We start from the raw sequence: 22,899 nt of genomic DNA on the forward strand, positions 1-22,899 counted from the left end.
ACACTCAGTACCATAATGATCTGAAACCAGGGCCCGGAGAGTATAAACAACATGACAGAGAGCAAATACGGAAAATAATGTACTATAATACTTAATTTGGAAAACAGGCGCAGCAGAGTTGAGATTAAAGCAATCAGCATTATGACAAGTGACTATTAAGCAGGTCTAATACTTACACCAATTTTAGTTTAACACACTCTGGTCAGATCTGTCATTATCTCAACCTTTCGTGCCCCACGTTGGCCGCCAAAAGGACTGTCGTGGTTTAACCCGGCTGGCAGCTAAACACCACACAGCTGTTCGCTCACCCTCCCCCCTCCCTCTCTGGGACGGGGGAGAGAAATGGAAAGTGAAGTCTGTGGGTTGAGATAAAGACAGTTTAATAAGACAGGAAAATAATAATAACAATAATAATAATAACAATAAAAATAATAGTACAATGATGATAATAGTACTACTACTAATAATATGTACAAACAAGTGATGCACAATGCAATTGCTCACCACCCGCTGACCGATGCCCAGCCTAACCCCGAGCAGTCCGGCCCCCTCCCCCGGCTAGCCACCCCTATATATTGTTCAGCATGACGTCAGATGGTATGGAATACCCCTTTGGCCAGTTTGGGTCAGCTGTCCTGGGTCTGTCCCCTCCCAGCTCTTGCTGCACCCCCAGCCTGCCCGTTGGCAGGACAGAGCAAGAAGCTGAGACGTCCCTGGCTTAGTATAAGCATTGCTCTGCAACAATTAAAACATCAGGGTGTTATCAGCACTCTTCTCATCCTAAGCCAAAACACAGCATTCCACCAGCTACTAGGAAGAAAATTAACTCTGTTCTAACTGAAACCAGTACACTTGGAAGGGTATTTTTCTGTTCTAAGTGTATTACCACAGAAAAAGCTGGGAGTTGCACTAGCAGATATAGTACAAACCCCACTGTGAATGGCTTGCCAAGAGTTATATATTCATCAAATCTCTGTTTCACTTTCATGTTTCCTAGGAAAATTATTTGGTAATGTAGATTTGCAGATGATATATGTAGAAATAATGATTTTATTACAACATTGGGATGCCGTTGTCTCAAAGGTGTATTTGTCATGTGGGTTCGTTGATACTGTGCTGTGGCCTAGTAAATAAATGGTTTCTTACGTGATATTTATTACATACATTAAATTACCATCTCCAGAAGTTCTTCTTTTAAGTTGGTTTCAAGAGAATTTTTCTTAGTGCAAATATTGGAAACATTTTTCTATATATAGATTTTTTCCTTTATTTTAAACTTATTCTATTCTTTTTTGTTTCCTTTTTCGTATTTAGTATACCTAGACTTGTCACCCGTGCCTTTCTTATGTTGTCTGTTATTAACTAAGTTTTCTTTCCTTAACTGGTGTTTCCCATATTTATTTTCACAAATCCCTTGCATCATCCAGCATTTCATTCATTTGCCTGAAGGAGACACGGCCTCTATTTTAATATTTTGAAAGTGAAGTTTCAGAGTGGGTTAGGGCAGACAGCACAACCCTGAGCTTCTCACAGCATCTTCCTGAACCAGGGAAGCCTTACTCTGTACTACAGGTAGCAGCATTCACTTACAGGCAGCTTGGGATAGATGGTGAAACACAAAGGATTGTCAGAGCATAGAAAAATCTCTCTGTACCATCCATGCTCTCTTAGGCTGATCAAGTCCTATTTGCCCTTGTCTGCAAAAGTATTGTTTTAAAATAGTAAAGCTTAATATTGCTTTTCCTTACATGTCTATGCTTTTTTTGAACTGCCATAAATTTGTTGTTTTCTGTACTTCTAAACCCAACAACCATTTGTTCCGTACAATTAATCTATGAGTGAATGTAGTGACTAAGAACTTCCTTCACTTTTTTTCTTGCATTGAGTTCCAAATGAAAACTTGGGTTGAAGGCAGAGTGTGAAAAATTAAGATAAAATGATAAATGTTGTACTGCTATTTTTTTTTTATAAAATCCCTGAAGGTGCTTTAAGTACTGTTTAGTTGATAAAGTGCAAGTTATTAATCAGAAAAATAGCGCTTTTTTTTGGTTTGTTTGTTTGTTTGTTTTTTTGTACTTGTGCTGAAGCAATGCAATTTATTAAATTATAATTTAAAGTAAAATAGCGGTGTGGGTGGATGCTGTTTGTTGCTTGCAGCCCATACTATTTGATGCTGTTTTCCTGGCAGATTTAAGAGAAACTATGTCAGCCTGTAGGTTCTCATACAACCAGGACTTGTACGGGAGCCTTTCAAGGAGCACTGAATGGTGTTTTAGATGCTCCTGATACATCTTTATGCATGGCTCATGTTGGTACTGTAAGTTTGTAAATTATCATAAAAACATTAGATTATAAAGTTTGGAGCCCTGATCAACTGCAAAGAGATTTCTCATAAATATGGAAACTGAACGATGTTCTGGGCTGTCCAGGCAGATGGCTACAAGTCTGGGAGTTTTCACTCTGGCTATGTTTATAAGTGCTAAAGTTCTTCATTAAAATTTTTAAAGGTCTAGGTAAAGAAGTTTAGCATATGTTGCTTATAATGCACTGGTTTAAATCTTTATAAAGGAAAAGTTCATAAATATTTTTTGTTTTCTGATCCGTTTTGATCTAGTGAGATGAGAAATGTTCCCTGTGATTCCAGTGCTGTTTTTCATAAGCATGTAAAAGGAAGAGTAGATTGGTGTAACAGGATGAGTTCACGTGGAAAAAGTAAATGAAAAAAACAATATGGTACTGAGCAATGGTCTCTGTGATCGAAAGCAACAAATTGATTGAGTTATTTGGGTAAATGATTCTTACTATTCTGTTCTTGTGCAGGCTGCTGTGTTGCTGAAAACCATATCTAGTTGACCATATCTGATCTTCCAGACCATGTGCTCCATGCTTTGATACCAGGAGAACCTTGGTGTTCTGAAATGAAGATGGAGGAAGTGGGAAAAGCAGAAGAACTTCTCAATTCGGAAGTTCCTCTGAAGACTTCTGAGAAGCAGACCACTCCCGATGAAGACGGACCTATAGAACTGGAACCACATCCTCAGAAGGACAGTGTGCCTGCTGTGTCAGACTCTGCAGTGCTCTCTTCAATGCCTTGCTTATTGATGGAACTGAGGCGAGACTCCTTGGAGTCTCAGCTGGCATCCACGGAGAGTGATAAGCCAACGGGTGGTCGAGTTTATGAGAGTGACTCTTCTAACCACTGCATGCTTTCCCCTTCTTCCAGTGGGCATTTGGCTGACTCAGACACATTGTCTTCCACAGAAGAGAATGAGCCCTGTCAAGCTGAAGCTGCTGTTGAGGGAGACCCTTCGGGTGTGTCTGGGGCTGCAGTTGGGAGGAAATCCAGGCGATCCAGGTCCGAAAGTGAAACTTCAACAATGGCTGCCAAGAAAAACCGACAGTCTAGTGATAAGCAGAATGGTCGAGTTACCAAGGTAAAAGGTCATCGAAGCCAAAAGCACAAAGAAAGAATCCGGCTGTTAAGACAGAAGCGGGAGGCAGCTGCTCGCAAGAAGTACAACCTGCTGCAGGACAGCAGTACCAGTGATAGTGACCTGACGTGTGACTCGAGCACGAGTTCATCAGATGATGATGAAGAGGTTTCAGGGAGCAGCAAGACAATCACTGCAGAGATACCAGGTAGAGGATGTTTTTTAAACTGAACTGTAACGCATCTGACATTGCTTCTCAGCTGTCATGCTAAATTAGATGAGTGACACTTGAGAAAAAACAGGAGAACTGCAGCTCTGTAAATTTGAAGACTGCAGTATATTAACAAGATATGGGCAAATTGTAAAATCTGTTCTGAGGTTTCAGTGCACTTTTGCACACCAATAAAGCATAGAAATGGTAAATTGGAGGAAAGACTATTTTTGAATTCTGGAATTTTCAGGTCTCTTCCTTTGTAAGCTTATATGAATTCCTGTCAGTGCTGTTAAATCCCATTAGATTGTGATAATCTAATAAATACATTCTTAAGATAAGTGGCCAGCTTTGCTTTAATATATTAAAGTCCACAGCTCTGCAGCTGTGTTTGAAGTAACATGGCATACCTCTTGCCTGTGTTATAGTAAGGCCCTGTTCACTATTGCACTTACACTGTGCTTTCAGCTCTCAGTTTCAGTGCATGCAAACCTACTTAGCCTTATTGTAAATTCTTGCAGATTGCTGCTGGTCACCTATTTTGGGACAGAATTATGAATTTGTTTACACAGGTGCCCAAGCTGTTTCCAAATCTAAATTTTCAGTGTTTTAGACAAAGCTGTTACTGTTTTCCTATGTCGTAAGGATCCATAATTTCTATATTTTTTAATTTTCTCACACATCCATGTTAAAAGATGGAAGGCAGCATCTTTATTAGAGAAAGAAAGATGAATTCTTTGAGTTTATTGTCTGCTGAGTCTTTGTTGTTTTATTAGCCCAAGTGCCATGGACAGGATTTTGTGTGAACTACTCTTACAGAATATTATACCATAGAACCACCATCATATGGCAATCAAAAATAAAATCACATAAAAATAAACTTTTTCGCCTGCCAATTTTTACTGGGTTACATGTCTTTTTGCCTTCTGTGCTAGAAGTTTTTTTTGAGATAAGCTTATGTAAGGCAAGAAGATTGAAAGGAAAATTGCAATAATTAATCTTAAGTTTCTGAATTAATGTTTGCTAGAATATAGTTATTTAATATATTTGCATCAGTTTTTACAAATAACTATCACTGTTCTAACTGGCTTGATGATGGTAAGTGGTTCTGCCACCAGGAGAACTGGCACTTTTCCCACATATTGCTAGGAAGCAGGTTGCACAAAGGAAGTTAATGTTTACTGGAAAGTCTGGGAAAGGCATAATCCTATATTAGTGTGCAGTAAAATTTTAATAGAGACTCTAAAATTATTTTAACTAGACCTCTAGCTTTCATAGTTCTGTGCATTTTTATTTACTATATTTACACTTTGCTGGGCAATTAAGACCTAATATAAAGCCTGTGGAAGAAAACTTTACCGGTTGTTCTCTGGATACTCAGTACCCTGAGCTGGTGGAAGGGGATGGGGAGCAGGATGTGGCCCTCACTATCCATGAAGAACTGGTTGGTGACCTGCTACGGCACTTAGATGTGCACAAGTCGATGGGGCCAGATGGGATCCACCCAAGGGTACTGAGAGAACTGGCAGAGGAGCTGGCCAAGCCACTATCCATCATTTATCAGCAGTCCTGGCTATCGGGGGAGGTCCCAGTTGACTGGCGGCTAGCAAACGTGACGCCCATCTACAAGAAGGGCCGGAGGACTGACCCGGGAAACTACAGGCCTGTCAGTTTGACCTCAGTGCCAGGGAAGCTCATGGAGCAGATCCTCCTGAGAGTCATCACGCAGCACTTGCAGGGCAAGCAGGCCATCAGGCCCAGTCAGCATGGGTTTATGAAAGGCAGGTCCTGCTTGACGAACCTGATCTCCTTCTATGACAAAGTGACACGCTGGGTGGACGAGGGAAAGGCTGTGGATGTGGTCTACCTTGACTTCAGCAAGGCTTTTGACACCGTCTCCCACAGCATTCTCCTCAAGAAACTGGCTGCCCTAGGCTTGGACTGGCGCACGCTTCGTTGGGTTAGAAACTGGCTGGATAGCCGGGCCCAAAGAGTCGTGGTAAATGCAGTCAAGTCCAGTTGGAGGCCAGTCACTAGTGGCGTCCCCCAGGGCTCGGTGCTGGGGCCGGTCCTCTTTAATATCTTCATCGATGATCTGGACGAGGGCATTGAGTGCACCCTCAGTAAGTTTGCAGATGACACCAAGTTAGGTGCGTGTATCGATCTGCTTGAGGGTAGGAAGGCTCTGCAGGAGGATCTGGATAGGCTGCACCGATGGGCTGAGGTCAACTGCATGAAGTTCAACAAGGCCAAGTGCCGGGTCCTGCACCTGGGGCGCAATAACCCCAAGCAGAGCTACAGGCTGGGAGAGGAATGGTTGGAGAGCTGCCAGGCAGAGAAGGACCTGGGAGTGATGGTGGATAGTCGGCTGAATATGAGCCAGCAGTGTGCTCAGGTGGCCAAGAAGGCCAACAGCATCCTGGCTTGTATCAGGAACAGTGTGACCAGCAGGGCTAGGGAGGTGATCGTCCCCCTGTACTCGGCTCTGGTGAGGCCTCACCTCGAGTACTGTGTTCAGTTTTGGGCCCCTCGCTACAAGAAGGACATCGAGGTGCTTGAGCGGGTCCAGAGAAGGGCGACGAAGCTGGTGAGGGGCCTGGAGAACAAGTCCTACGAGGAGCGGCTGAGGGAGCTGGGCTTGTTCAGCCTGGAGAAGAGGAGGCTCAGGGGCAACCTTATTGCTCTCTACAGGTACCTCAAGGGAGGCTGTAGCGAGGTGGGGGTTGGTTTGTTCTCCCACGTGCCTGGTGACAGGACGAGGGGGAATGGGCTTAAGTTGAGCCAGGGGAGTTTTAGGTTAGATGTTAGGAAGAACTTCTTCACTGAAAGGGTTGTGAGGCATTGGAACAGGCTGCCCAGGGAAGTGGTGGAGTCACCATCCCTGGAAGTCTTCAAAAGACGTTTAGATGTAGAGCTTAGGGATATGGTTTAGTGGGGACTGCTAGCGTTAGGTCAGAGGTTGGACTCGATGATCTTGAGGTCTCTTCCAACCTAGAAATTCTGTGATTCTGTGATTTCTTTCATTGAGTTTTGGACAGCTCAGCCCCTCTACTCCCAAAACAACCCACTCACCCCCAGTACAAAATCCCCCAGGGTATATTGTTTTCATTTTTTAATGAAGTTATAATGTGCCTTGTGACCCAGAAAGGTACTACCTGGTATTTTCAGATCTGCTTAGATTTCTGACTTGCAGTGCTGAGATCTGAAGGCACTCCAGGGTACTTTTCTGTGTGAATTGGCTCCTCAGTATTTGAGCTCCAGGTCTCGCCATGAGAGGTATGCATTGAAAAGGTCCCATTGTAGTGGATGGAAGAACCTGTAGATTTAATGATTATTAAACCAATGGCTGATTTTACCTGGGTTGCAAGATGTGGGAGTGCAAAACCCATCCTGGAGAACAGTGCCCTTTATTTTTGATTTGGTAGCTCCTATCACCCACCTGGCACTAAATTACGTTTAAGGCATCAAAACATTTGAGCAGTCCTTCTGGAATTAGGCACAACGTTTACCTGCCAGATTGCGGTTTTCCTTTGAACAGAAACAATGTTGGTTTGTGGGAAACAGTTTGCTAGTCCAAGGGAAAGCCATCCCCTGCAGAGATGGGACAAAGGCAGCCAAAAACGCTCCCTGTGCTTGTTGCGGACTTCACAGGTACTGGGGAGCTGCAAGTCCGGGGGCTCCCAGCACTCCCCTGCAGTGACAGATTCGTGGGCCCTCTTGTTGGGACGGGCAAAGTGCTTAGCTTAGGTTGTTTTCCTGAACAGAAAGCTGTTTTTTGTGTGCTTAGCGATATACTCTAAGCATCCTCAAAATTTAGTGAAGGAACAAATAGTTAGAAGATAATACAGGGTAACGAAGAATTGCTGGAAACATGAAAATACAGGATCAGCCTAAACCTCGTGGATGCTACTGAGAATTTTCTCACTGACTCAAGCAGTTTGGGCTCTTTATTTCATTTAATGCCATGATTTTTGAATTACTGCAGGTGAGGAATAATTTCTTATATCTTAATGATTGAGCCTCTCTGTTGGCAGTAGGGTTTTACCATGCTGTAACAAAAAAATAGATAGCATTCGCTTTGGGCATAAGAGTCCTGAAATAGGTTCTGCTAGACTTGCTGCTATTGAAAGATTTCCCTTTAAATGCTTTCAGATTTGATCATGCAAGTTAACTCTAAATGATATTGGCATGAGGACAAGTCTGGAAATCAATATTTATTTCTTTGTAAACACTTTTCTTTGGAAGAAGGAAAGGGTTTTTAAAAATACAAATATAATATTAAAAAATCCTTTCACTGCCATTGTGTTTTCTACAACTCAAGAAGAGGTCTGAATTGAAATAGGGATGACTCATGTTTTAGGCTTTCAAAAGTCTGTTAAGTTTGAAGTACTGATCTTGAAAAGGATGTTGCAGCCCATTTGTTTAAAAAAAGAAAAAAAGGATTTTTAATACACAGAAATCTGAAGAGAGGAGCATGATGCGTGTGAGAGACTCTGAGCCAGTTTACTTCCTCCTGAGGTTATTGCACAGACCTTGGCTGAAGCATCTTGCAAGGGGTGAATTTTGTTGGAGGAACACAGAATGCCAAATTTTAGAATAGGGAAAATTCTGAGTGATTTGCAGTCAGCTCTCCCTTTGGAAGGGCAGGGTGGCATAATGCCTAGGTGTCATCCACCAATGCTGATTACAGTGAAGATGCAGCATGTCTTCTTAACTGTTATGGTGTTTGATTTCCTAAATTAAATGACTTTGGATGTGGTCATTATTTGGGTAGTACTTAACAGATACCATAAGGAGGCAACGGGGATTTCATAGGTGCTGTTCTGCAGGTGATGCTGTCTTGGTGTAACTTCTAAAACTGTAGAGCTGCAAGCTTTCAGTTAGCAAGGGGACCAATTTGATAAATGCTAGCTTTTAATATAATAGAAATGAATTTTTGGACTTATTTTTTTAAACACCAAAAACCACCAGTAAATGACAATTGAGTAAGACATGTTATAAGTAGTAGAACTGCAAGGGAAGCCTTTGAAGTAGATTGATTTGCTGCTACTGTAAATTGTAGATATACTATGAATGATGCCTTTTTTAAAATGACATTGCAGGGTAATGTATATTTCAGTACATAGTCTCTTTAGTTTACAAAGCAGTTTTGTCAGCTTTGACTGTGCTAATTTTTCTTAACTTTAAAAGCCTGGTTATATTGTATCTCACATATCACTGTCAGTAGTGTTTTTTATTTAAATTGCAGTTAAAACTTTAAAACTCTTATATTTGTGGAAGTCAGACTGCTGTTTAGTCCTTTCATCTTGGGATAAGATCCCTGACTAAAGAAGAGTAAATAGAACCATGTTGGGTATTCAACACTAGGAGTATGTGAACAGAAATAATACTTTTTTTCAGGGGGGAAAAATACATTGAATATTCAAAAGGAACCGCTTTTTAGGAAAAAGGTACTATTTTACTTAATTATTTTTAGTTAAATACCATCAAAGAGATAGAAGGTAGTTACTATAAAGTGATTTATTTTTGGGCAGTGGACCTGAATGATGAATTTCCAGACTGTCTGATAGAGAAGACTTCAAAAGTAGGGTTTTTAATAGAAAGTCTTTGTCCCTCAACTGGTAGCATTGCTACTGCTTGAAAGTAAGAAGAGAGTAATCCCAGGCTTTGTTTAGCTGTTACTGAATGTCTTAGGTTGTCCTGGTTTCAGTTAGCACAGAATTAATTTTCTTCCTAGTAGCTGGTGGAATGCTGTGTTTTGGCTTAGAATGAGAAGAGTGCTGATAACACCCCGATGCTTTAATTGTTGCAGAGCAGTGCTTATACTAAGCCAAGGACATCTCAGCCTTTGCTCTGTCCTGCCAACGGGCAGGCTGGGGGGTGCAGTAAGAGCTGGGAGGGGACAGACCCAGGACAGGTGACCCAAACTAGCCAAAGGGGTATTCCATACCATCTGACGTCATGCTAAACAATATATAGGGGTGGCTAGCCGGGGGGAGGGGGCCGGACTGCTCGGGGTTAGGCTGGGCATCGGTCAGCGGGTGGTGAGCAATTGCATTGTGCATCACTTGTTTGTACATACTATTATTACTTTCGTATTATCACCATTGTATCATCATTATTATTATTATTATTATTATTTTCCTGTCTTATTAAACTGTCTTTATCTCAACTCACGGGCTTCACTTTCCATTTCTCTCCCCCGTCCCAGAGAGGGAGGGGGGAGGGTGAGCGAACGGCTGCGTGGTGTTTAGCTGCCAGCCGGGTTAAACCACGACAGTCTTTTTGGCGCCCAACGTGGGGCACGAAAGGTTGAGATAACGGCAGATCTGACCAGAGTGTGTTAAACTAAAATTGGTATAAGTATTAGACCTGCTTAATAGTCACTTGTCATAATGCTGATTGCTTTAATCTCAACTGTGCTGCGCCTGTTTTCCAAATTGAGTATTATAGCACGTTATTTTCCGTATGTGCTCTCTGTCATGTTGTTTATCCTCTCCGGGCCCTGGTTTCAGACCATTATGGTACTGTGTGTTGTATCAGTGGCTTATGAGATGATGAAATATCTGGCCATGACTCTAACCTGGTATTTGTACTCAGTAACATCTTCGATTCTATACTTTGGAAACTGTATTTTGGAAACTATTAGCAATTGTATCTGTTGCCTTTTTTCATTAGGGAGTCAATCTGTGGAGGGGAAAGGGGAAGATAATTTTTCTTACTTGATCACTCTCCCTTTCTCCTTCACCACCCCTGTACCCTCCTTGATCACTCTCCCTTCCTCCTTCACCACCCTCTTATCCTCCGAGTTTATTACAATAGCTCTCCAAGATATTGAATATCCTTGGGATACTCAGACCAGCATAGTCCTGTTGTTCTGCCTCCTGAATGCACTTCAGGTTCTGCTTAAAGTTAAACAACTACTTAGGAAGCTCATCCGGAGATCTGCCCGGAGGCAGTATAGTTGTGGGTGGCAGGGAGTATGGGAGGATATGGGCAGGCATCTAGACCAGTTGGCACCCCCAGTGTTTTGGAAATTCACCCCTGAACAAGTGCAAAATCCTCAAAAACTGGCAGAATGCTTGAATAAAAGGTGTCGCGATTCGGGAAGTTCCAAAGTAACACAAATCATTGTAACATGCTGGGGCCTGGCTTACGCCTATCGAGCTGCCATGGATACTGCTATCAACTTAGTGACAGACCCTGCGGCCACTCCAAGTCCCGTGACAGATCCAACGGCCACTGTGACCCCTACGGTGGACTCTGCAGCCGCTCCAGTCCCAGCTTCTGCAGATGCTCCAGTCCCAGCTTCTGCAGATGCTCCAGTCCCAGCTCCTGCAGCCACTCCAGTCCCAGCTCCTGCAGCCGCTCCAGTCCCAGCTCCTGCAGCCGCTCCAGTCCCAGTTCCTGAAGCCGCCCCAGTTCCAGCTCCTGAAGCCGCCCCAGTCCCAGTTCCTGCAGTCGCTCCAGTTCCAGCTCCAGCTCCTGAAGCCGCTCCAGCTCCAGCTCCTACTGCTGCTCCAGTCCCAGCTCCTGCAACTGCTCCAGCTCCAACTCCAGCTCCTGTAGCCGCTACAGCTCCGGTTCCTGCAACTGCTCCAGCTCCTGTAGCCGCTCCAGCTCCTGTGGCCGTGTCAGAGAAACGAGCTGTAGCAGTGCAAGTTGACCCTGCAGAGGGCATTCCAACCCCTGTGGCAGACCCTGTAACAAAGTCAGAGAAACGAGCAGTAGCAGTGCAAGCTGCCCCTGTAGAGAAGGTGAAAATATGGTATAGAAATTCAAGTCGTTTAGAACGCAGAGAGTCTTCTGCCAATCCAGGTAAGGCTTCTGCCAAAACTAAGTATAGAGATGACGAAGATGATGACGACGCTGGGCCGTCAAGGATTCAGGAGGAGGAAGATGAGGATGCCGAAAGAGCAACAGTAACTACCCGAAGCCTAAACGAGCGCGAGCTACGAGATGTGCGAAAAGATTTTGGTCGCTGTATAGGTGAGCAGCTTGTCACCTGGCTGCTCCGGTGCTGGGACTCTGGAGCCAATTGTGTGGAATTAGACGGCAGGGAAGCCAAGCGGCTGGGATCCCTTGCTCGAGACGCCGGCATTGACAAAGCAATTGCAGATGGAGCACGACCCACCAGCCTCTGGAGGCGTCTCCTCTCAGCTGTGAGGGAAAGGTATCCCTTCAAGGAAGATATTTTATGTCTACCAGGCAAGTGGACCACTATGGAGAAGGGAATCCAGTACCTGAGGGAATTAGCCGTACGGGAAGTGATTTATGAGGATCCAGACCTCAAACAAACATCCACAGATCCAGATGAAGTCAAGTGTACACGACCCATGTGGCGGAAGTTTGTACGGAGTGCACCATCATCATATGCCAGCTCATTGGCAATAATGGCCTGGAAAGAGGATGAGGAACCCACAGTGGGTGAAGCGGCTAAACAACTCCGGCAGTACGAAGAAAGTCTCTCCTCTTCCTTACAGGCCTGCGTCTCAGCTGTGGAGAAACTTTCTGAAAAGGTTCACCAACTTGAAGAGAATCTATTGTCCTCCCCACCTGAACCAACCAGTGCCCACCGACCAAAGGAGAACACTTGGGAGAAACTTTCTGAAAAGGTTCACCAACTTGAAGAGAGATTATTCTCCTTCGCACCTGTACAAAGCAGTGTCTCAGCTGTCAGGGGTAGGCGTTCACCCACACAAGGAAGACGATATGGTGGGTACTCACCCCGTGCCACCCTGTGGTTTTACTTACGAGACCATGGAGAGGACATGAGAAAGTGGGATGGAAAATCTACCGCGACCCTAGAGGCACGGGTACGTGAGTTGCAAAAGAAAACAATCAGGAAAAAGGGATTCTCCGAAAAGTTTGCTGCTCCAACTTCCAGCAGACAGTCCTTCAAACACAGAAACGAGGAAGATTCTGACCAGGATTAGGGGGGCCCTGCCTCCAGCCAGGGGGAGGAAAGGGACAATCGAGTTTATTGGACTGTGTGGATTCGATGGCCTGGCACATCACGCGCACAGAAGTATAAGGCTTTAGTAGACACCGGTGCACAATGTACTATAATGCCATCGAGCTATAAAGGACCAGAGCCCATCTATATTTGTGGAGTGACAGGGGGATCTCAGCAGTTGACTGTATTGGAGGCTGAAGTGAGTCTGACTGGGAATGAGTGGGAAAAGCACCGCATTGTGACTGGTCCGGATGCTCCATGTATCCTTGGCATAGACTATCTTAGAAGAGGATACTGCAAGGACCCAAAAGGGTTCCGGTGGGCTTTTGGTATTGCTGCCTTAGAGACAGAGGGCATTAAACAATTATCTACCTTGCCTGGTCTCTCAGAGGACCCCTCTGTTGTGGGGTTGCTGAGGGTCGAAGAACAGCAAGTGCCAATTGCTACCACAACTGTGCACCGGCGGCAATATCGCACCAACCGAGACTCCCTGATTCCCATCCATAAGCTAATTCGTCAATTGGAGAGCCAAGGAGTGATCAGCAAGACTCATTCACCTTTCAATAGTCCCATATGGCCAGTGCGAAAGTCTAATGGCGAGTGGAGACTAACAGTGGACTATCGCAGCCTGAACGAAGTCACGCCACCACTGAGTGCTGCAGTGCCGGACATGCTGGAACTTCAGTATGAACTTGAATCGAAGGCAGCCAAGTGGTACGCCACAATTGATATCGCTAATGCATTTTTCTCCATCCCTCTAGCAGCAGAGTGCAGGCCACAATTTGCCTTCACTTGGAGGGGAGTCCAATATACCTGGAATAGGCTGCCCCAGGGGTGGAAACACAGCCCTACCATTTGCCATGGGCTGATCCAGTCTGCACTAGAGCAGGGGGAAGCTCCTGAACACCTGCAGTACATCGATGACATTATTGTGTGGGGTGACACAGCAGAGGAAGTTTTCGAGAAAGGGAAGAAAATAGTCCAAATCCTTCTGAAAGCCGGTTTTGCCATAAAACAAAATAAAGTCAAAGGACCTGCACGGGAGATCCAGTTTTTAGGAATAAAATGGCAAGATGGACGTCGTCAAATCCCAATGGATGTGATCAACAAAATAACAGCTATGTCTCCACCAACTAACAAAAAAGAAACACAGACTTTCCTAGGTGTTGTGGGGTTTTGGAGAATGCACATCCCAAATTACAGTCTGATTGTAAACCCACTCTACCAAGTAACTCGTAAGAAGAATGAGTTTGAATGGGGCCCTGAACAACGACAAGCCTTTGAACAAATCAAGCAGGAAATAGTCCATGCAGTAGCCCTTGGGCCAGTTCGAACAGGACCAGATGTAAAGAATGTGCTCTACACTGCAGCCGGGGAGAACGGCCCCACCTGGAGCCTCTGGCAGAAAGAACCTGGGGAAACTCGAGGTCGGCCTCTGGGGTTTTGGAGTCGGGGATACAGAGGATCTGAGGCCCGCTATACTCCAACTGAAAAGGAGATATTGGCAGCATATGAAGGAGTTCGATCTGCTTCGGAGGTGGTCGGTACTGAAGCGCAGCTCCTCCTAGCACCCCGATTACCGGTACTAGGCTGGATGTTCAAGGGAAGGGTCCCCTGTACGCATCATGCAACTGATGCTACATGGAGCAAGTGGGTTGCACTGATTACTCAGCGGGCTCGAATAGGAAACCCCAGTCGCCCAGGAATATTGGAAGTGATCATGGACTGGCCAGAAGGCAAATACTTTGGGATATCATCAGAGGAGGAGGTGGGTCGTGCTGAAGAAGCCCCACTGTACAACCAGTTGCCAGAGAATGAAAAGAAATATGCCCTGTTCACTGATGGGTCCTGTCGTATTGTGGGGAAGCATCGGAGATGGAAGGCTGCTGTATGGAGTCCTACGCGACGAGTTGCAGAAGCTGCTGAGGGAGAAGGTGAATCGAGTCAGTTTGCAGAAGTGAAAGCCATTCAGCTGGCTTTAGACATTGCTGAACGAGAAAAATGGCCAGTTCTCTATCTCTACACCGATTCATGGATGGTAGCAAATGCCCTGTGGGGATGGTTACAGCAATGGAAGCAAAACAACTGGCAGCGTAGGGGCAAACCTATCTGGGCTGCTGCATTGTGGCAAGATATTGCTGCTCGGGTAGAGAACCTGGCTGTGAAAGTACGCCACGTAGATGCTCATGTGCCCAAGAATCGGGCTACTGAAGAACATCAAAACAACCAGCAGGTGGATCAGGCTGCTAAGATTGAAGTAGCTCAGGTGGACCTGGATTGGCAGCATAAAGGTGAATTATTTATAGCCCGATGGGCCCATGACACCTCAGGCCATCAAGGTAGAGATGCAACATACAGATGGGCTCGTGATCGAGGGGTGGACTTGACCATGGACGCTATAGCACAGGTTATTCATGACTGTGAAACATGTGCTGCAATCAAGCAAGCCAAACGGTCAAAGCCTCTTTGGTATGGAGGACGATGGCTGAAATATAAATATGGAGAGGCCTGGCAGATTGATTACATCACACTCCCTCAAACTCGCAATGGCAAGCGCCACGTACTTACAATGGTGGAAGCAACCACCGGATGGCTGGAAACATATCCTGTGCCTCATGCTACCGCCCGGAACACCATCCTGGGCCTTGAAAAGCAAGTCCTATGGCGACATGGCACCCCAGAAAGAATAGAATCAGACAATGGGACTCACTTCCGAAACAACCTTATAGACACTTGGGCCAAAGAACATGGTATTGAATGGGTGTATCACATCCCCTATCATGCACCAGCCTCCGGGAAAGTTGAACGATACAATGGCCTGTTAAAGACTACCTTGAAAGCAATGGGCGCTGGGACGTTCAAAAACTGGGATACGCATTTGGCAAAGGCCACCTGGTTAGTCAATACTAGGGGATCTACCAACCGAGCTGGACCTGCCCAATCAAACCTGTTACGTACTGTAGATGGGGATAAAGTTCCTGTAGTGCATGTAAAAAATATGCTGGGTAAAACAGTCTGGGCTACTCCTGCCTCAGGAAAAGGCAAACCTATTCGTGGAATTGTTTTCGCTCAGGGACCTGGATATACTTGGTGGGTGATGCAAAAGAACGGAGAGGTCCGGTGTGTACCTCAAGGAGATTTAATACTGGGTGAGAATAGCCCATGAACTGAATTGCACCATGTTAAATAGTATATTATACTGTATGTTATCACTACCATGATTACTATAGGTGACTAATTAGAATGTATGGAAAAGAGTGTAACCTGAGCACGACATAAATGGTATGGAATAAGGGGTGGATAGATGTCCTGGTTTCAGTTAGCACAGAATTAATTTTCTTCCTAGTAGCTGGTGGAATGCTGTGTTTTGGCTTAGAATGAGAAGAGTGCTGATAACACCCCGATGCTTTAATTGTTGCAGAGCAGTGCTTATACTAAGCCAAGGACATCTCAGCCTTTGCTCTGTCCTGCCAACGGGCAGGCTGGGGGGTGCAGTAAGAGCTGGGAGGGGACAGACCCAGGACAGGTGACCCAAACTAGCCAAAGGGGTATTCCATACCATCTGACGTCATGCTAAACAATATATAGGGGTGGCTAGCCGGGGGGAGGGGGCCGGACTGCTCGGGGTTAGGCTGGGCATCGGTCAGCGGGTGGTGAGCAATTGCATTGTGCATCACTTGTTTGTACATACTATTATTACTTTCGTATTATCACCATTGTATCATCATTATTATTATTATTATTATTATTTTCCTGTCTTATTAAACTGTCTTTATCTCAACTCACGGGCTTCACTTTCCATTTCTCTCCCCCGTCCCAGAGAGGGAGGGGGGAGGGTGAGCGAACGGCTGCGTGGTGTTTAGCTGCCAGCCGGGTTAAACCACGACATAGGTATACCTCATTTAAATAGGTCCTAAAAAGAATGTATGAAGTGATACTGTAATTTTGTATGCTCAGTGGAATCCAATTAAAGAGTGAGTGCCTTATGCTTTTATTAGTAAGTATGCTTAGGTTGTGCAATGATTTCTCTCATTCTTAAGATATTTTCTGTTATTCTTAAGCTAGAGAATCCCACAAGTTTCGTGTTTACATACTAAATTGTGAGTTTATATAGCTGCTTTGTGTAGTTTGTGATGCTTGTCTCGTGGAGTTACCTTAGGTGATGTTCCTGTGTTAGGACAGCATGCACACGTTGGTTATTACTTCTCAAACAGGTGCAAAGCCTGACCTTCTAGGAGTTCTGATGCTTCCTAGAGGATTCCCAAGAGAACTTTAAACTTAAAAATACAGATACCACTGCCTTCTCTTGTTAACAAGCAGAGTAAGATACATGGCCTTGTCTTCTTGCTGATAAAGTTCTTCCTGAAAATCCCAAAGTCACGTTAATCATCATTTTGATGGATGGATGGAAGGAGAAAATTCTCCTTCCAGCTATGCCCATCCTGTTTTTAGCACTGGCTAGAAGGAGTAACGTGAGAAATGCCACATGGCCAGCCGCTGGCTCTGGAGGTTAAGGGCACACTTGCAGTCTGCTATGTGTGCTGCTGGCATAAGCATTGTCACGCTGACCTGATCTGTGGGTTATTCCTCTGATGGAGCTGGGTTTTGCTATCAGACCTAACAAAAGCTGCTTTCACCTCATGTATTAGCACAGTGTCCGTGTATCTTTTTGTGCTCGTGTCTATGTGTTTGTGTCGTGCGTGTATTCTCTTCGTTGGTGCGCAGTGATTTTTCCAAAGTTAAACCAAGAGCGGTAAGATCTGGGCTTGGCTGCTTTAGAATCTGTAGTCACTGCTTCATCTGTTTTCTCTGTTATTTGTGTACGATTATGTCTATTATAAAAGGGTTCGAGTAGCTAAGTAAAATGCATATAATTATTCAGTTTTATCACTTAAACAGTGGCATCTTGAACCACAGCTTAAGAGAAGTAAGCCTCTTGTTGTATGATGTTTCAGATTCCTTCAGTTGAATTCAAAACTGAAATTGCAAGGGAATTGGGCTAATTTGATTTATAAAACAAATGAGACCTTTGTGACAGAGTTGTCTGAGAATTCTAGAATAAAAATAATTTTGAAGCCAAAATTTATGATAACTTCAGTGAGTGTAAAATATTGCTTATTTTAACATTAATACTGTTGGTTGATTCAGTATTTGCTAATTCCTCCCCGATGTCATATCCAAGGGACACAATTAGAAAAGTTTATTTTCCTGAGTTAACATGCCTTAATAAACAATATTATGTTCTTACTTAATGATGTCTTATCAAATGGCCTCAATGTCTTTAAAGCTGGCTTCAGTCGTGCTGGGGGATCTGGAGGAGCGACCAGGGAAATTCCAGGATTGCTTGACAGGGGCACCGTATGGGATAGGAACTGCATAGGCAATGTCCTGGAAGAGGCCATGAACTGCTTTGCCGAGATGCAGAGGCAGACAGAGGAGAAATTTCGCATGTGGATAGAAAAGCTAACCCGTCTTGACACAGATGAAGAAAGCAAGCAACAACTGGAGCCCAGAGAACCTAAAATGCAACTAGTTGGCCAAAGAGTCCCCCCTACCACACAGTCAGGGACATTCATACAGATGCCTGATAGCCAAGTACTTCCACAGCAGTCGTTTAATTATTACATGGGCTATCAAAATGTTGATGCTATGTTAGAGTTTCCAGCGACTTTTAATAACAATTTTCCAGCTATGTTTCCAGAGAATGGGAATATTGCGGAGCCTGATCTGAATCAATCATAAACTTAAATATATATATATATATCTCCTATCTTTACAATCTTGATGTTACTTTGGATTATGCTAAAAACAAGGTTTGCTTTTCTCTTCATATATCTTTGTTTTGTTTTTCTCTTCTGGATTTGATTACCATGGTATCTTTTTTAATTTATAGAGAATATATATGTAGTTAAAAAAAAAAATATATATATATACACCCATGTGCATGTGCCAGCACACACATAAAATACCTTCAAAGGGAGGAGGGAGTGGGAAACACTGTAGGCTTTCATCACCTGACTTGGGAAAATATAACTTAGAATCCTTGTTTAAATACCCCAAAAGGTATTTAAGAGCTATGTTTGTTACAACAGGAACATTTAGACTACTCATCCAAATGCTCTTTTTGCATGTTAAAACATTTATATAAGGAAATAAGTTTTATATTTAAAGATGTACCCTAGAGATCCAGACAAGATACAGACCCATAACTTTCCCTTAACTCTCTGTTCGTTCCCAAGTTCTGCAGCTTGAACATGGCACACATTAGTTTTTCTTCTTCCTTTTTAGGTAGAAGTAATAAATGAACTTGTCCTAAAGATTTAGCTATATATAACCAATGTGCACAACTGATTATTTTTTTTGTCTCCCATTTAGTAGTTCATTTTCTGTCCAGAGTTCTTATTAATGTCACTGCTGTCTTGCATATGGCATATTTATGGAAGCATCTGTCTTACACTGTGTGCACAAATAAGCACATGTATACATATATATGTATTTAGTTTGGGTGGAAATCATCTCCTCTAATTTTAGATGTCTAGTTTGCTGTTCTGGAGATCTCTGGAAAGAGAAGAACCTATAGAGGATATCTCCTGGTGGTGTCTTTCTCTTCCATCAGTTGTCCGAACTCCCCTTCTAAATAGTTTAGGTGAGATAACTTTAGCTAAAGTTAGGCGAGATCAATCACACCCAGAGGACATGTGTGCGCATGCATGATCTGTGCATACAAAGCACTGCTGCTTCCTTATATATATATGATCAAACTGCATCCTTTGTGCTGGGATAAAAATAGTGGTGTCAGTCCTAAAATAAGCAGCCATCGCTGGATGGATTGATTCTTTGCACAGAAATTCAAACAAAGGTTTGACAGGCAGATTAGCAAGCACTGTGGTGGTCAGGAGGTATGGTTTGCTGCTCTTCGTCAGACAGCGAGAGCTTCTGAACCACATTGGAATGCCGCTGAAATCATTATTTACTCGTGACTGGGAATGCCAGAGCATTAATTTCATTTAAATAATGCAAGAACTTGCTATTGTGTGGATTTTTTTAATACTGATAGTTATCCTGAATAGGCAGGCTTGACACTGTGATGTTTATAAAGTAGAATTAATTTAAAATGTATATTAGAAACCTCTATTTAATTCTTACTATTGCTACTACGCACAGGGATTTTTGTTCACCCCTCCAGTAAGGCCTTTCTTCGTGTTAAGTAACTTCTCCATAGCTACCAAAAATGTATACTTCTCATCAGCTAGAACTTGTTAAAAGTTTCTAATGCAAATAAAATCAAAATTTTAATAATGGAAATTGAAATTCTTTGCATAGGCATAGTTTAAGTAGAGAACACTATAGGTATCTTTTGGCTCTGCTATTTTGTCTTTTAAACATTGGTCACTTCTGTTTTTTTCTAATTATTTTAGTCAAATTCATTCTCTTTCTTTTGGAAGTAACCACTGTATCTTCTGTAGGTCTAACTTCTTCCTTCCTGAAGTCAGTGGGAGATTTTCCATCAATTTGTGGCTTTTAGATCAAACCTGTAACAGGAATTCAAGAAATGTTTTTATTCTCGGTATAATACTATCGCTGGTGTTTTAACATTATTCTTGGCCGAGACTTTTTTTTTTTTCTTTTTAATTTGTGATGCCTTCATTAAAGAAAAAGGTTAGAGAGCTGTGTTATTTTCAGAGTAACTGTTTGGAAGACTATACAGGATAAAATTTTTAAGAACTGGAATAAAATCTATACTGATCATATCAACTTCATGCTTAATTTTGATGAAAAGATTTTGATATGCAGTTACAAGATGACTCCCTCATCTGAATTTGTCTGTATTTTTAACTTAACTGTAAGTAAACTTTAAATGAGTTATGTTTAATTAGAAATTAATAAACTTATCTTCTTAAAATTTAAGGTCATTCAGGAAAGATAATTTGCTGATCTGAAAAAAAAATCCTTCTGTTGTTCATAGATTTGATATATATACCTTGATGATAAGAGCAGCATATTTTAAAGCATGACAACTTTACAAAGCCTTCCCATGCATGCAGAAGCAGCTTTTTGCAGTGACTGGTTTCTTTTAATGTGTAGGCATCACTTAACTCAGTATGTCTGTAAGCATGCTCTTAGCCTTTTTCTATAAAACAGTTTATATGGAGCAATTAGGTATTTCAAAACAAATTGTGTAAGGGGATCAGTTGAGCTTATTTTTCTCTCAGACTTAAACTGACTTTTATGTACTGATCTCATAAATGGATTATAACTTTGGGGATCTAGCCAGTGAAATTTCTGCCAACCTTCAATGTCTTGGTTAGGTAATCTTAGGTAATCTTTCTTTTTTTTTTTTTTTTTTTTTTTTTTTTTCTTTAAAAACAAAACAATAACAAAGCAGAATTGAAATAATTTAGCGAATTAATAGATAATTTGCATTTGGTTACTGTAGGTAAAAAAAAAATCTCCAACACTTGTATCCATTATTATTTTATTTTTTTAATGCAAACAACTATACATGTGAAAGAACAAGCAGACAATTAAAGTTGTAATAATATTAGGGTCAGTTTATTGAAAGGCATCCAGAAGGTTGAGGGGATAGTTTATCTGAGATGTACTTTGAACTCATTTTCCCCATGAAAGCTGCCTAGTGTTAAGAATACAGCCGTTGCTCTTGCATAGGCAAATGATTTTGGAAATGGTAAATATGTTGTTTGCTCACTCCTTTCACATGCCCCAAAGCTGGAGTCAGAGCTTCAGCTGTTGTAACTCGGCTCCTGTGAGGTGGAAATATGTGTCGTCGGACATGGGTGAATATCTGCTCCCTTGGCGTGTGTCCCCTGTGTGGGAGTATGCATCTCCTTCCAGATGACAGGGGACCCCCACGGTTTTTGTTCAGGGTTCTGTGACCCCCCTGAGGATGGCAGTTGCAGGTTCAGCAGGAGCATCCGAGTACTTTGTAGCGTGGGTTTGAGGGATGCAGCGTGCTGCAGGCAGGCAGCCTCCTGACACCGTGCTGCAAGGAGTCTGGACTTCACAGGTGTCTCCTTGAGCAGACAGACTTCTGGGCTTCTGATAGGTAACTTCAGAGATTTTTATTTCCTGGAAAAATTGAAGTATTTTTGCTGTAGTATCTGACTACAGTTGAGTTTGCCCTGGTTTTCATTATAAGTTCATTTTCAAAGGGCTTTGACTAGAAACTTTCAGGGAGTTAGAATTTCTTCAGCTGAAATTTTAACATAGATTTTAATCTCATCCATTTAATACTGCATTAAAGTAGTCCAGCCTTATTTAACTGTATCAAGAGGAAACTCTTTTACTTTTGAACCTGGAGATAGATTTTTGAATGTATGTTTTTGCTCACATCTCAAAAAATTGCTTCAAAACAATTGATTTTAACACATAGAGGAGAAATCAGTAGGACTTTTTGCACAGGTATGGAGAATCACAGATGATGATTTGAAGTTTGTATAATTTTCCTAAGATTTATACTTCAGAAAGGATTAAAGACACATTCTGATTTCTTAAGTAAATAATTACTTGTGGTCTTATGGTTTTGAAAGAATAGATGTGTCAGGTCAGATCAGCTGGTGTAGACTGGGATAACTCCCATGTAAATGGTGCCAATGTAAACCCAACTGGCCTGTTCAGATTTCTACATTGCCATTTTTAATATTGAATTATGTTTTCAATGTGGCAAAAGTTTCTGCATGGGAGTAATTGAACACCCGTTCAATTGACCACAGTCAGGATTTAGTAGGAGGCAAAACACAGCTACTTCATTAATGTTTTTATAAAGGTGCAAATGAGTCTTTATAGAAAGGCTTAACTGAAATGTCACGAAATGTCAAACTGCCGATTCGATGAATGAAACATTACAGGATCTGCTCCTAGGGTGGGACCCAACGCAGAAGCCCCTGGAGGTCTGGGGGGCTGAGCACTCATGCCCCTTCTGCCCTTGAGAGGGCTTTGAGAGCTACAGGCAATCCCCAAGTTTGGCACATATTGTTTTAGCTGAGAGTCAGGGTCTTTACTTCACATGCTTCTAACAAAGTAAGTGAATTTTCAGGGTTTATTTAGGGGGAAAAAAATCAAGTAGCACACAGCATAAAACAAATTCAAGTCAAGGCAGTGAGCCTTAAAACAGTCTATTGGAAAAGTAACTAAATGGGAAAAAAAAAGCCAAAAAATATATAAATAAAATCCTAGACCTTTCAGGTATACTGATTTTTGTTATTTCTAACAACATTAGAACAAAATAATTCAGGTAGAAATATGCATCTGTTTATTATTTATTTATTTTTAAGTTCACGGTG

General features: G+C 42.7%; 2 protein-coding genes across 3 annotated transcripts in view; both read left to right on the forward strand.

Moving 5' to 3' along the window:
- LOC309889453 (E3 ubiquitin-protein ligase ARK2C-like) overlaps positions 1-22,899 on the forward strand; it is a gene marked incomplete at both ends in the record, with an annotated part of 125,320 nt that overhangs the window by 22,332 nt on the left and 80,089 nt on the right. The window lies entirely within an intron of this gene.
- LOC309889441 (protein ARK2N-like) overlaps positions 2,886-22,899 on the forward strand; it is a gene marked incomplete at both ends in the record, with an annotated part of 45,783 nt that continues 25,769 nt past the window's right edge. Inside the window, one exon of one of the 2 annotated variants that reach the window (XM_082782289.1) lies at positions 2,886-3,639. In XM_082782289.1, the coding sequence (XP_082638415.1) occupies positions 2,919-3,639 (721 nt within the window). The remainder of the gene's footprint in view (positions 3,640-22,899) is intronic. The other variant, XM_082782288.1, reaches the window with a different exon arrangement.

The sequence above is a fragment of the Aythya marila genome (genome assembly GCF_965140915.1).
Source record: "Aythya marila genome assembly, chromosome: W".
Lineage (NCBI taxonomy): Eukaryota > Metazoa > Chordata > Aves > Anseriformes > Anatidae > Aythya > Aythya marila.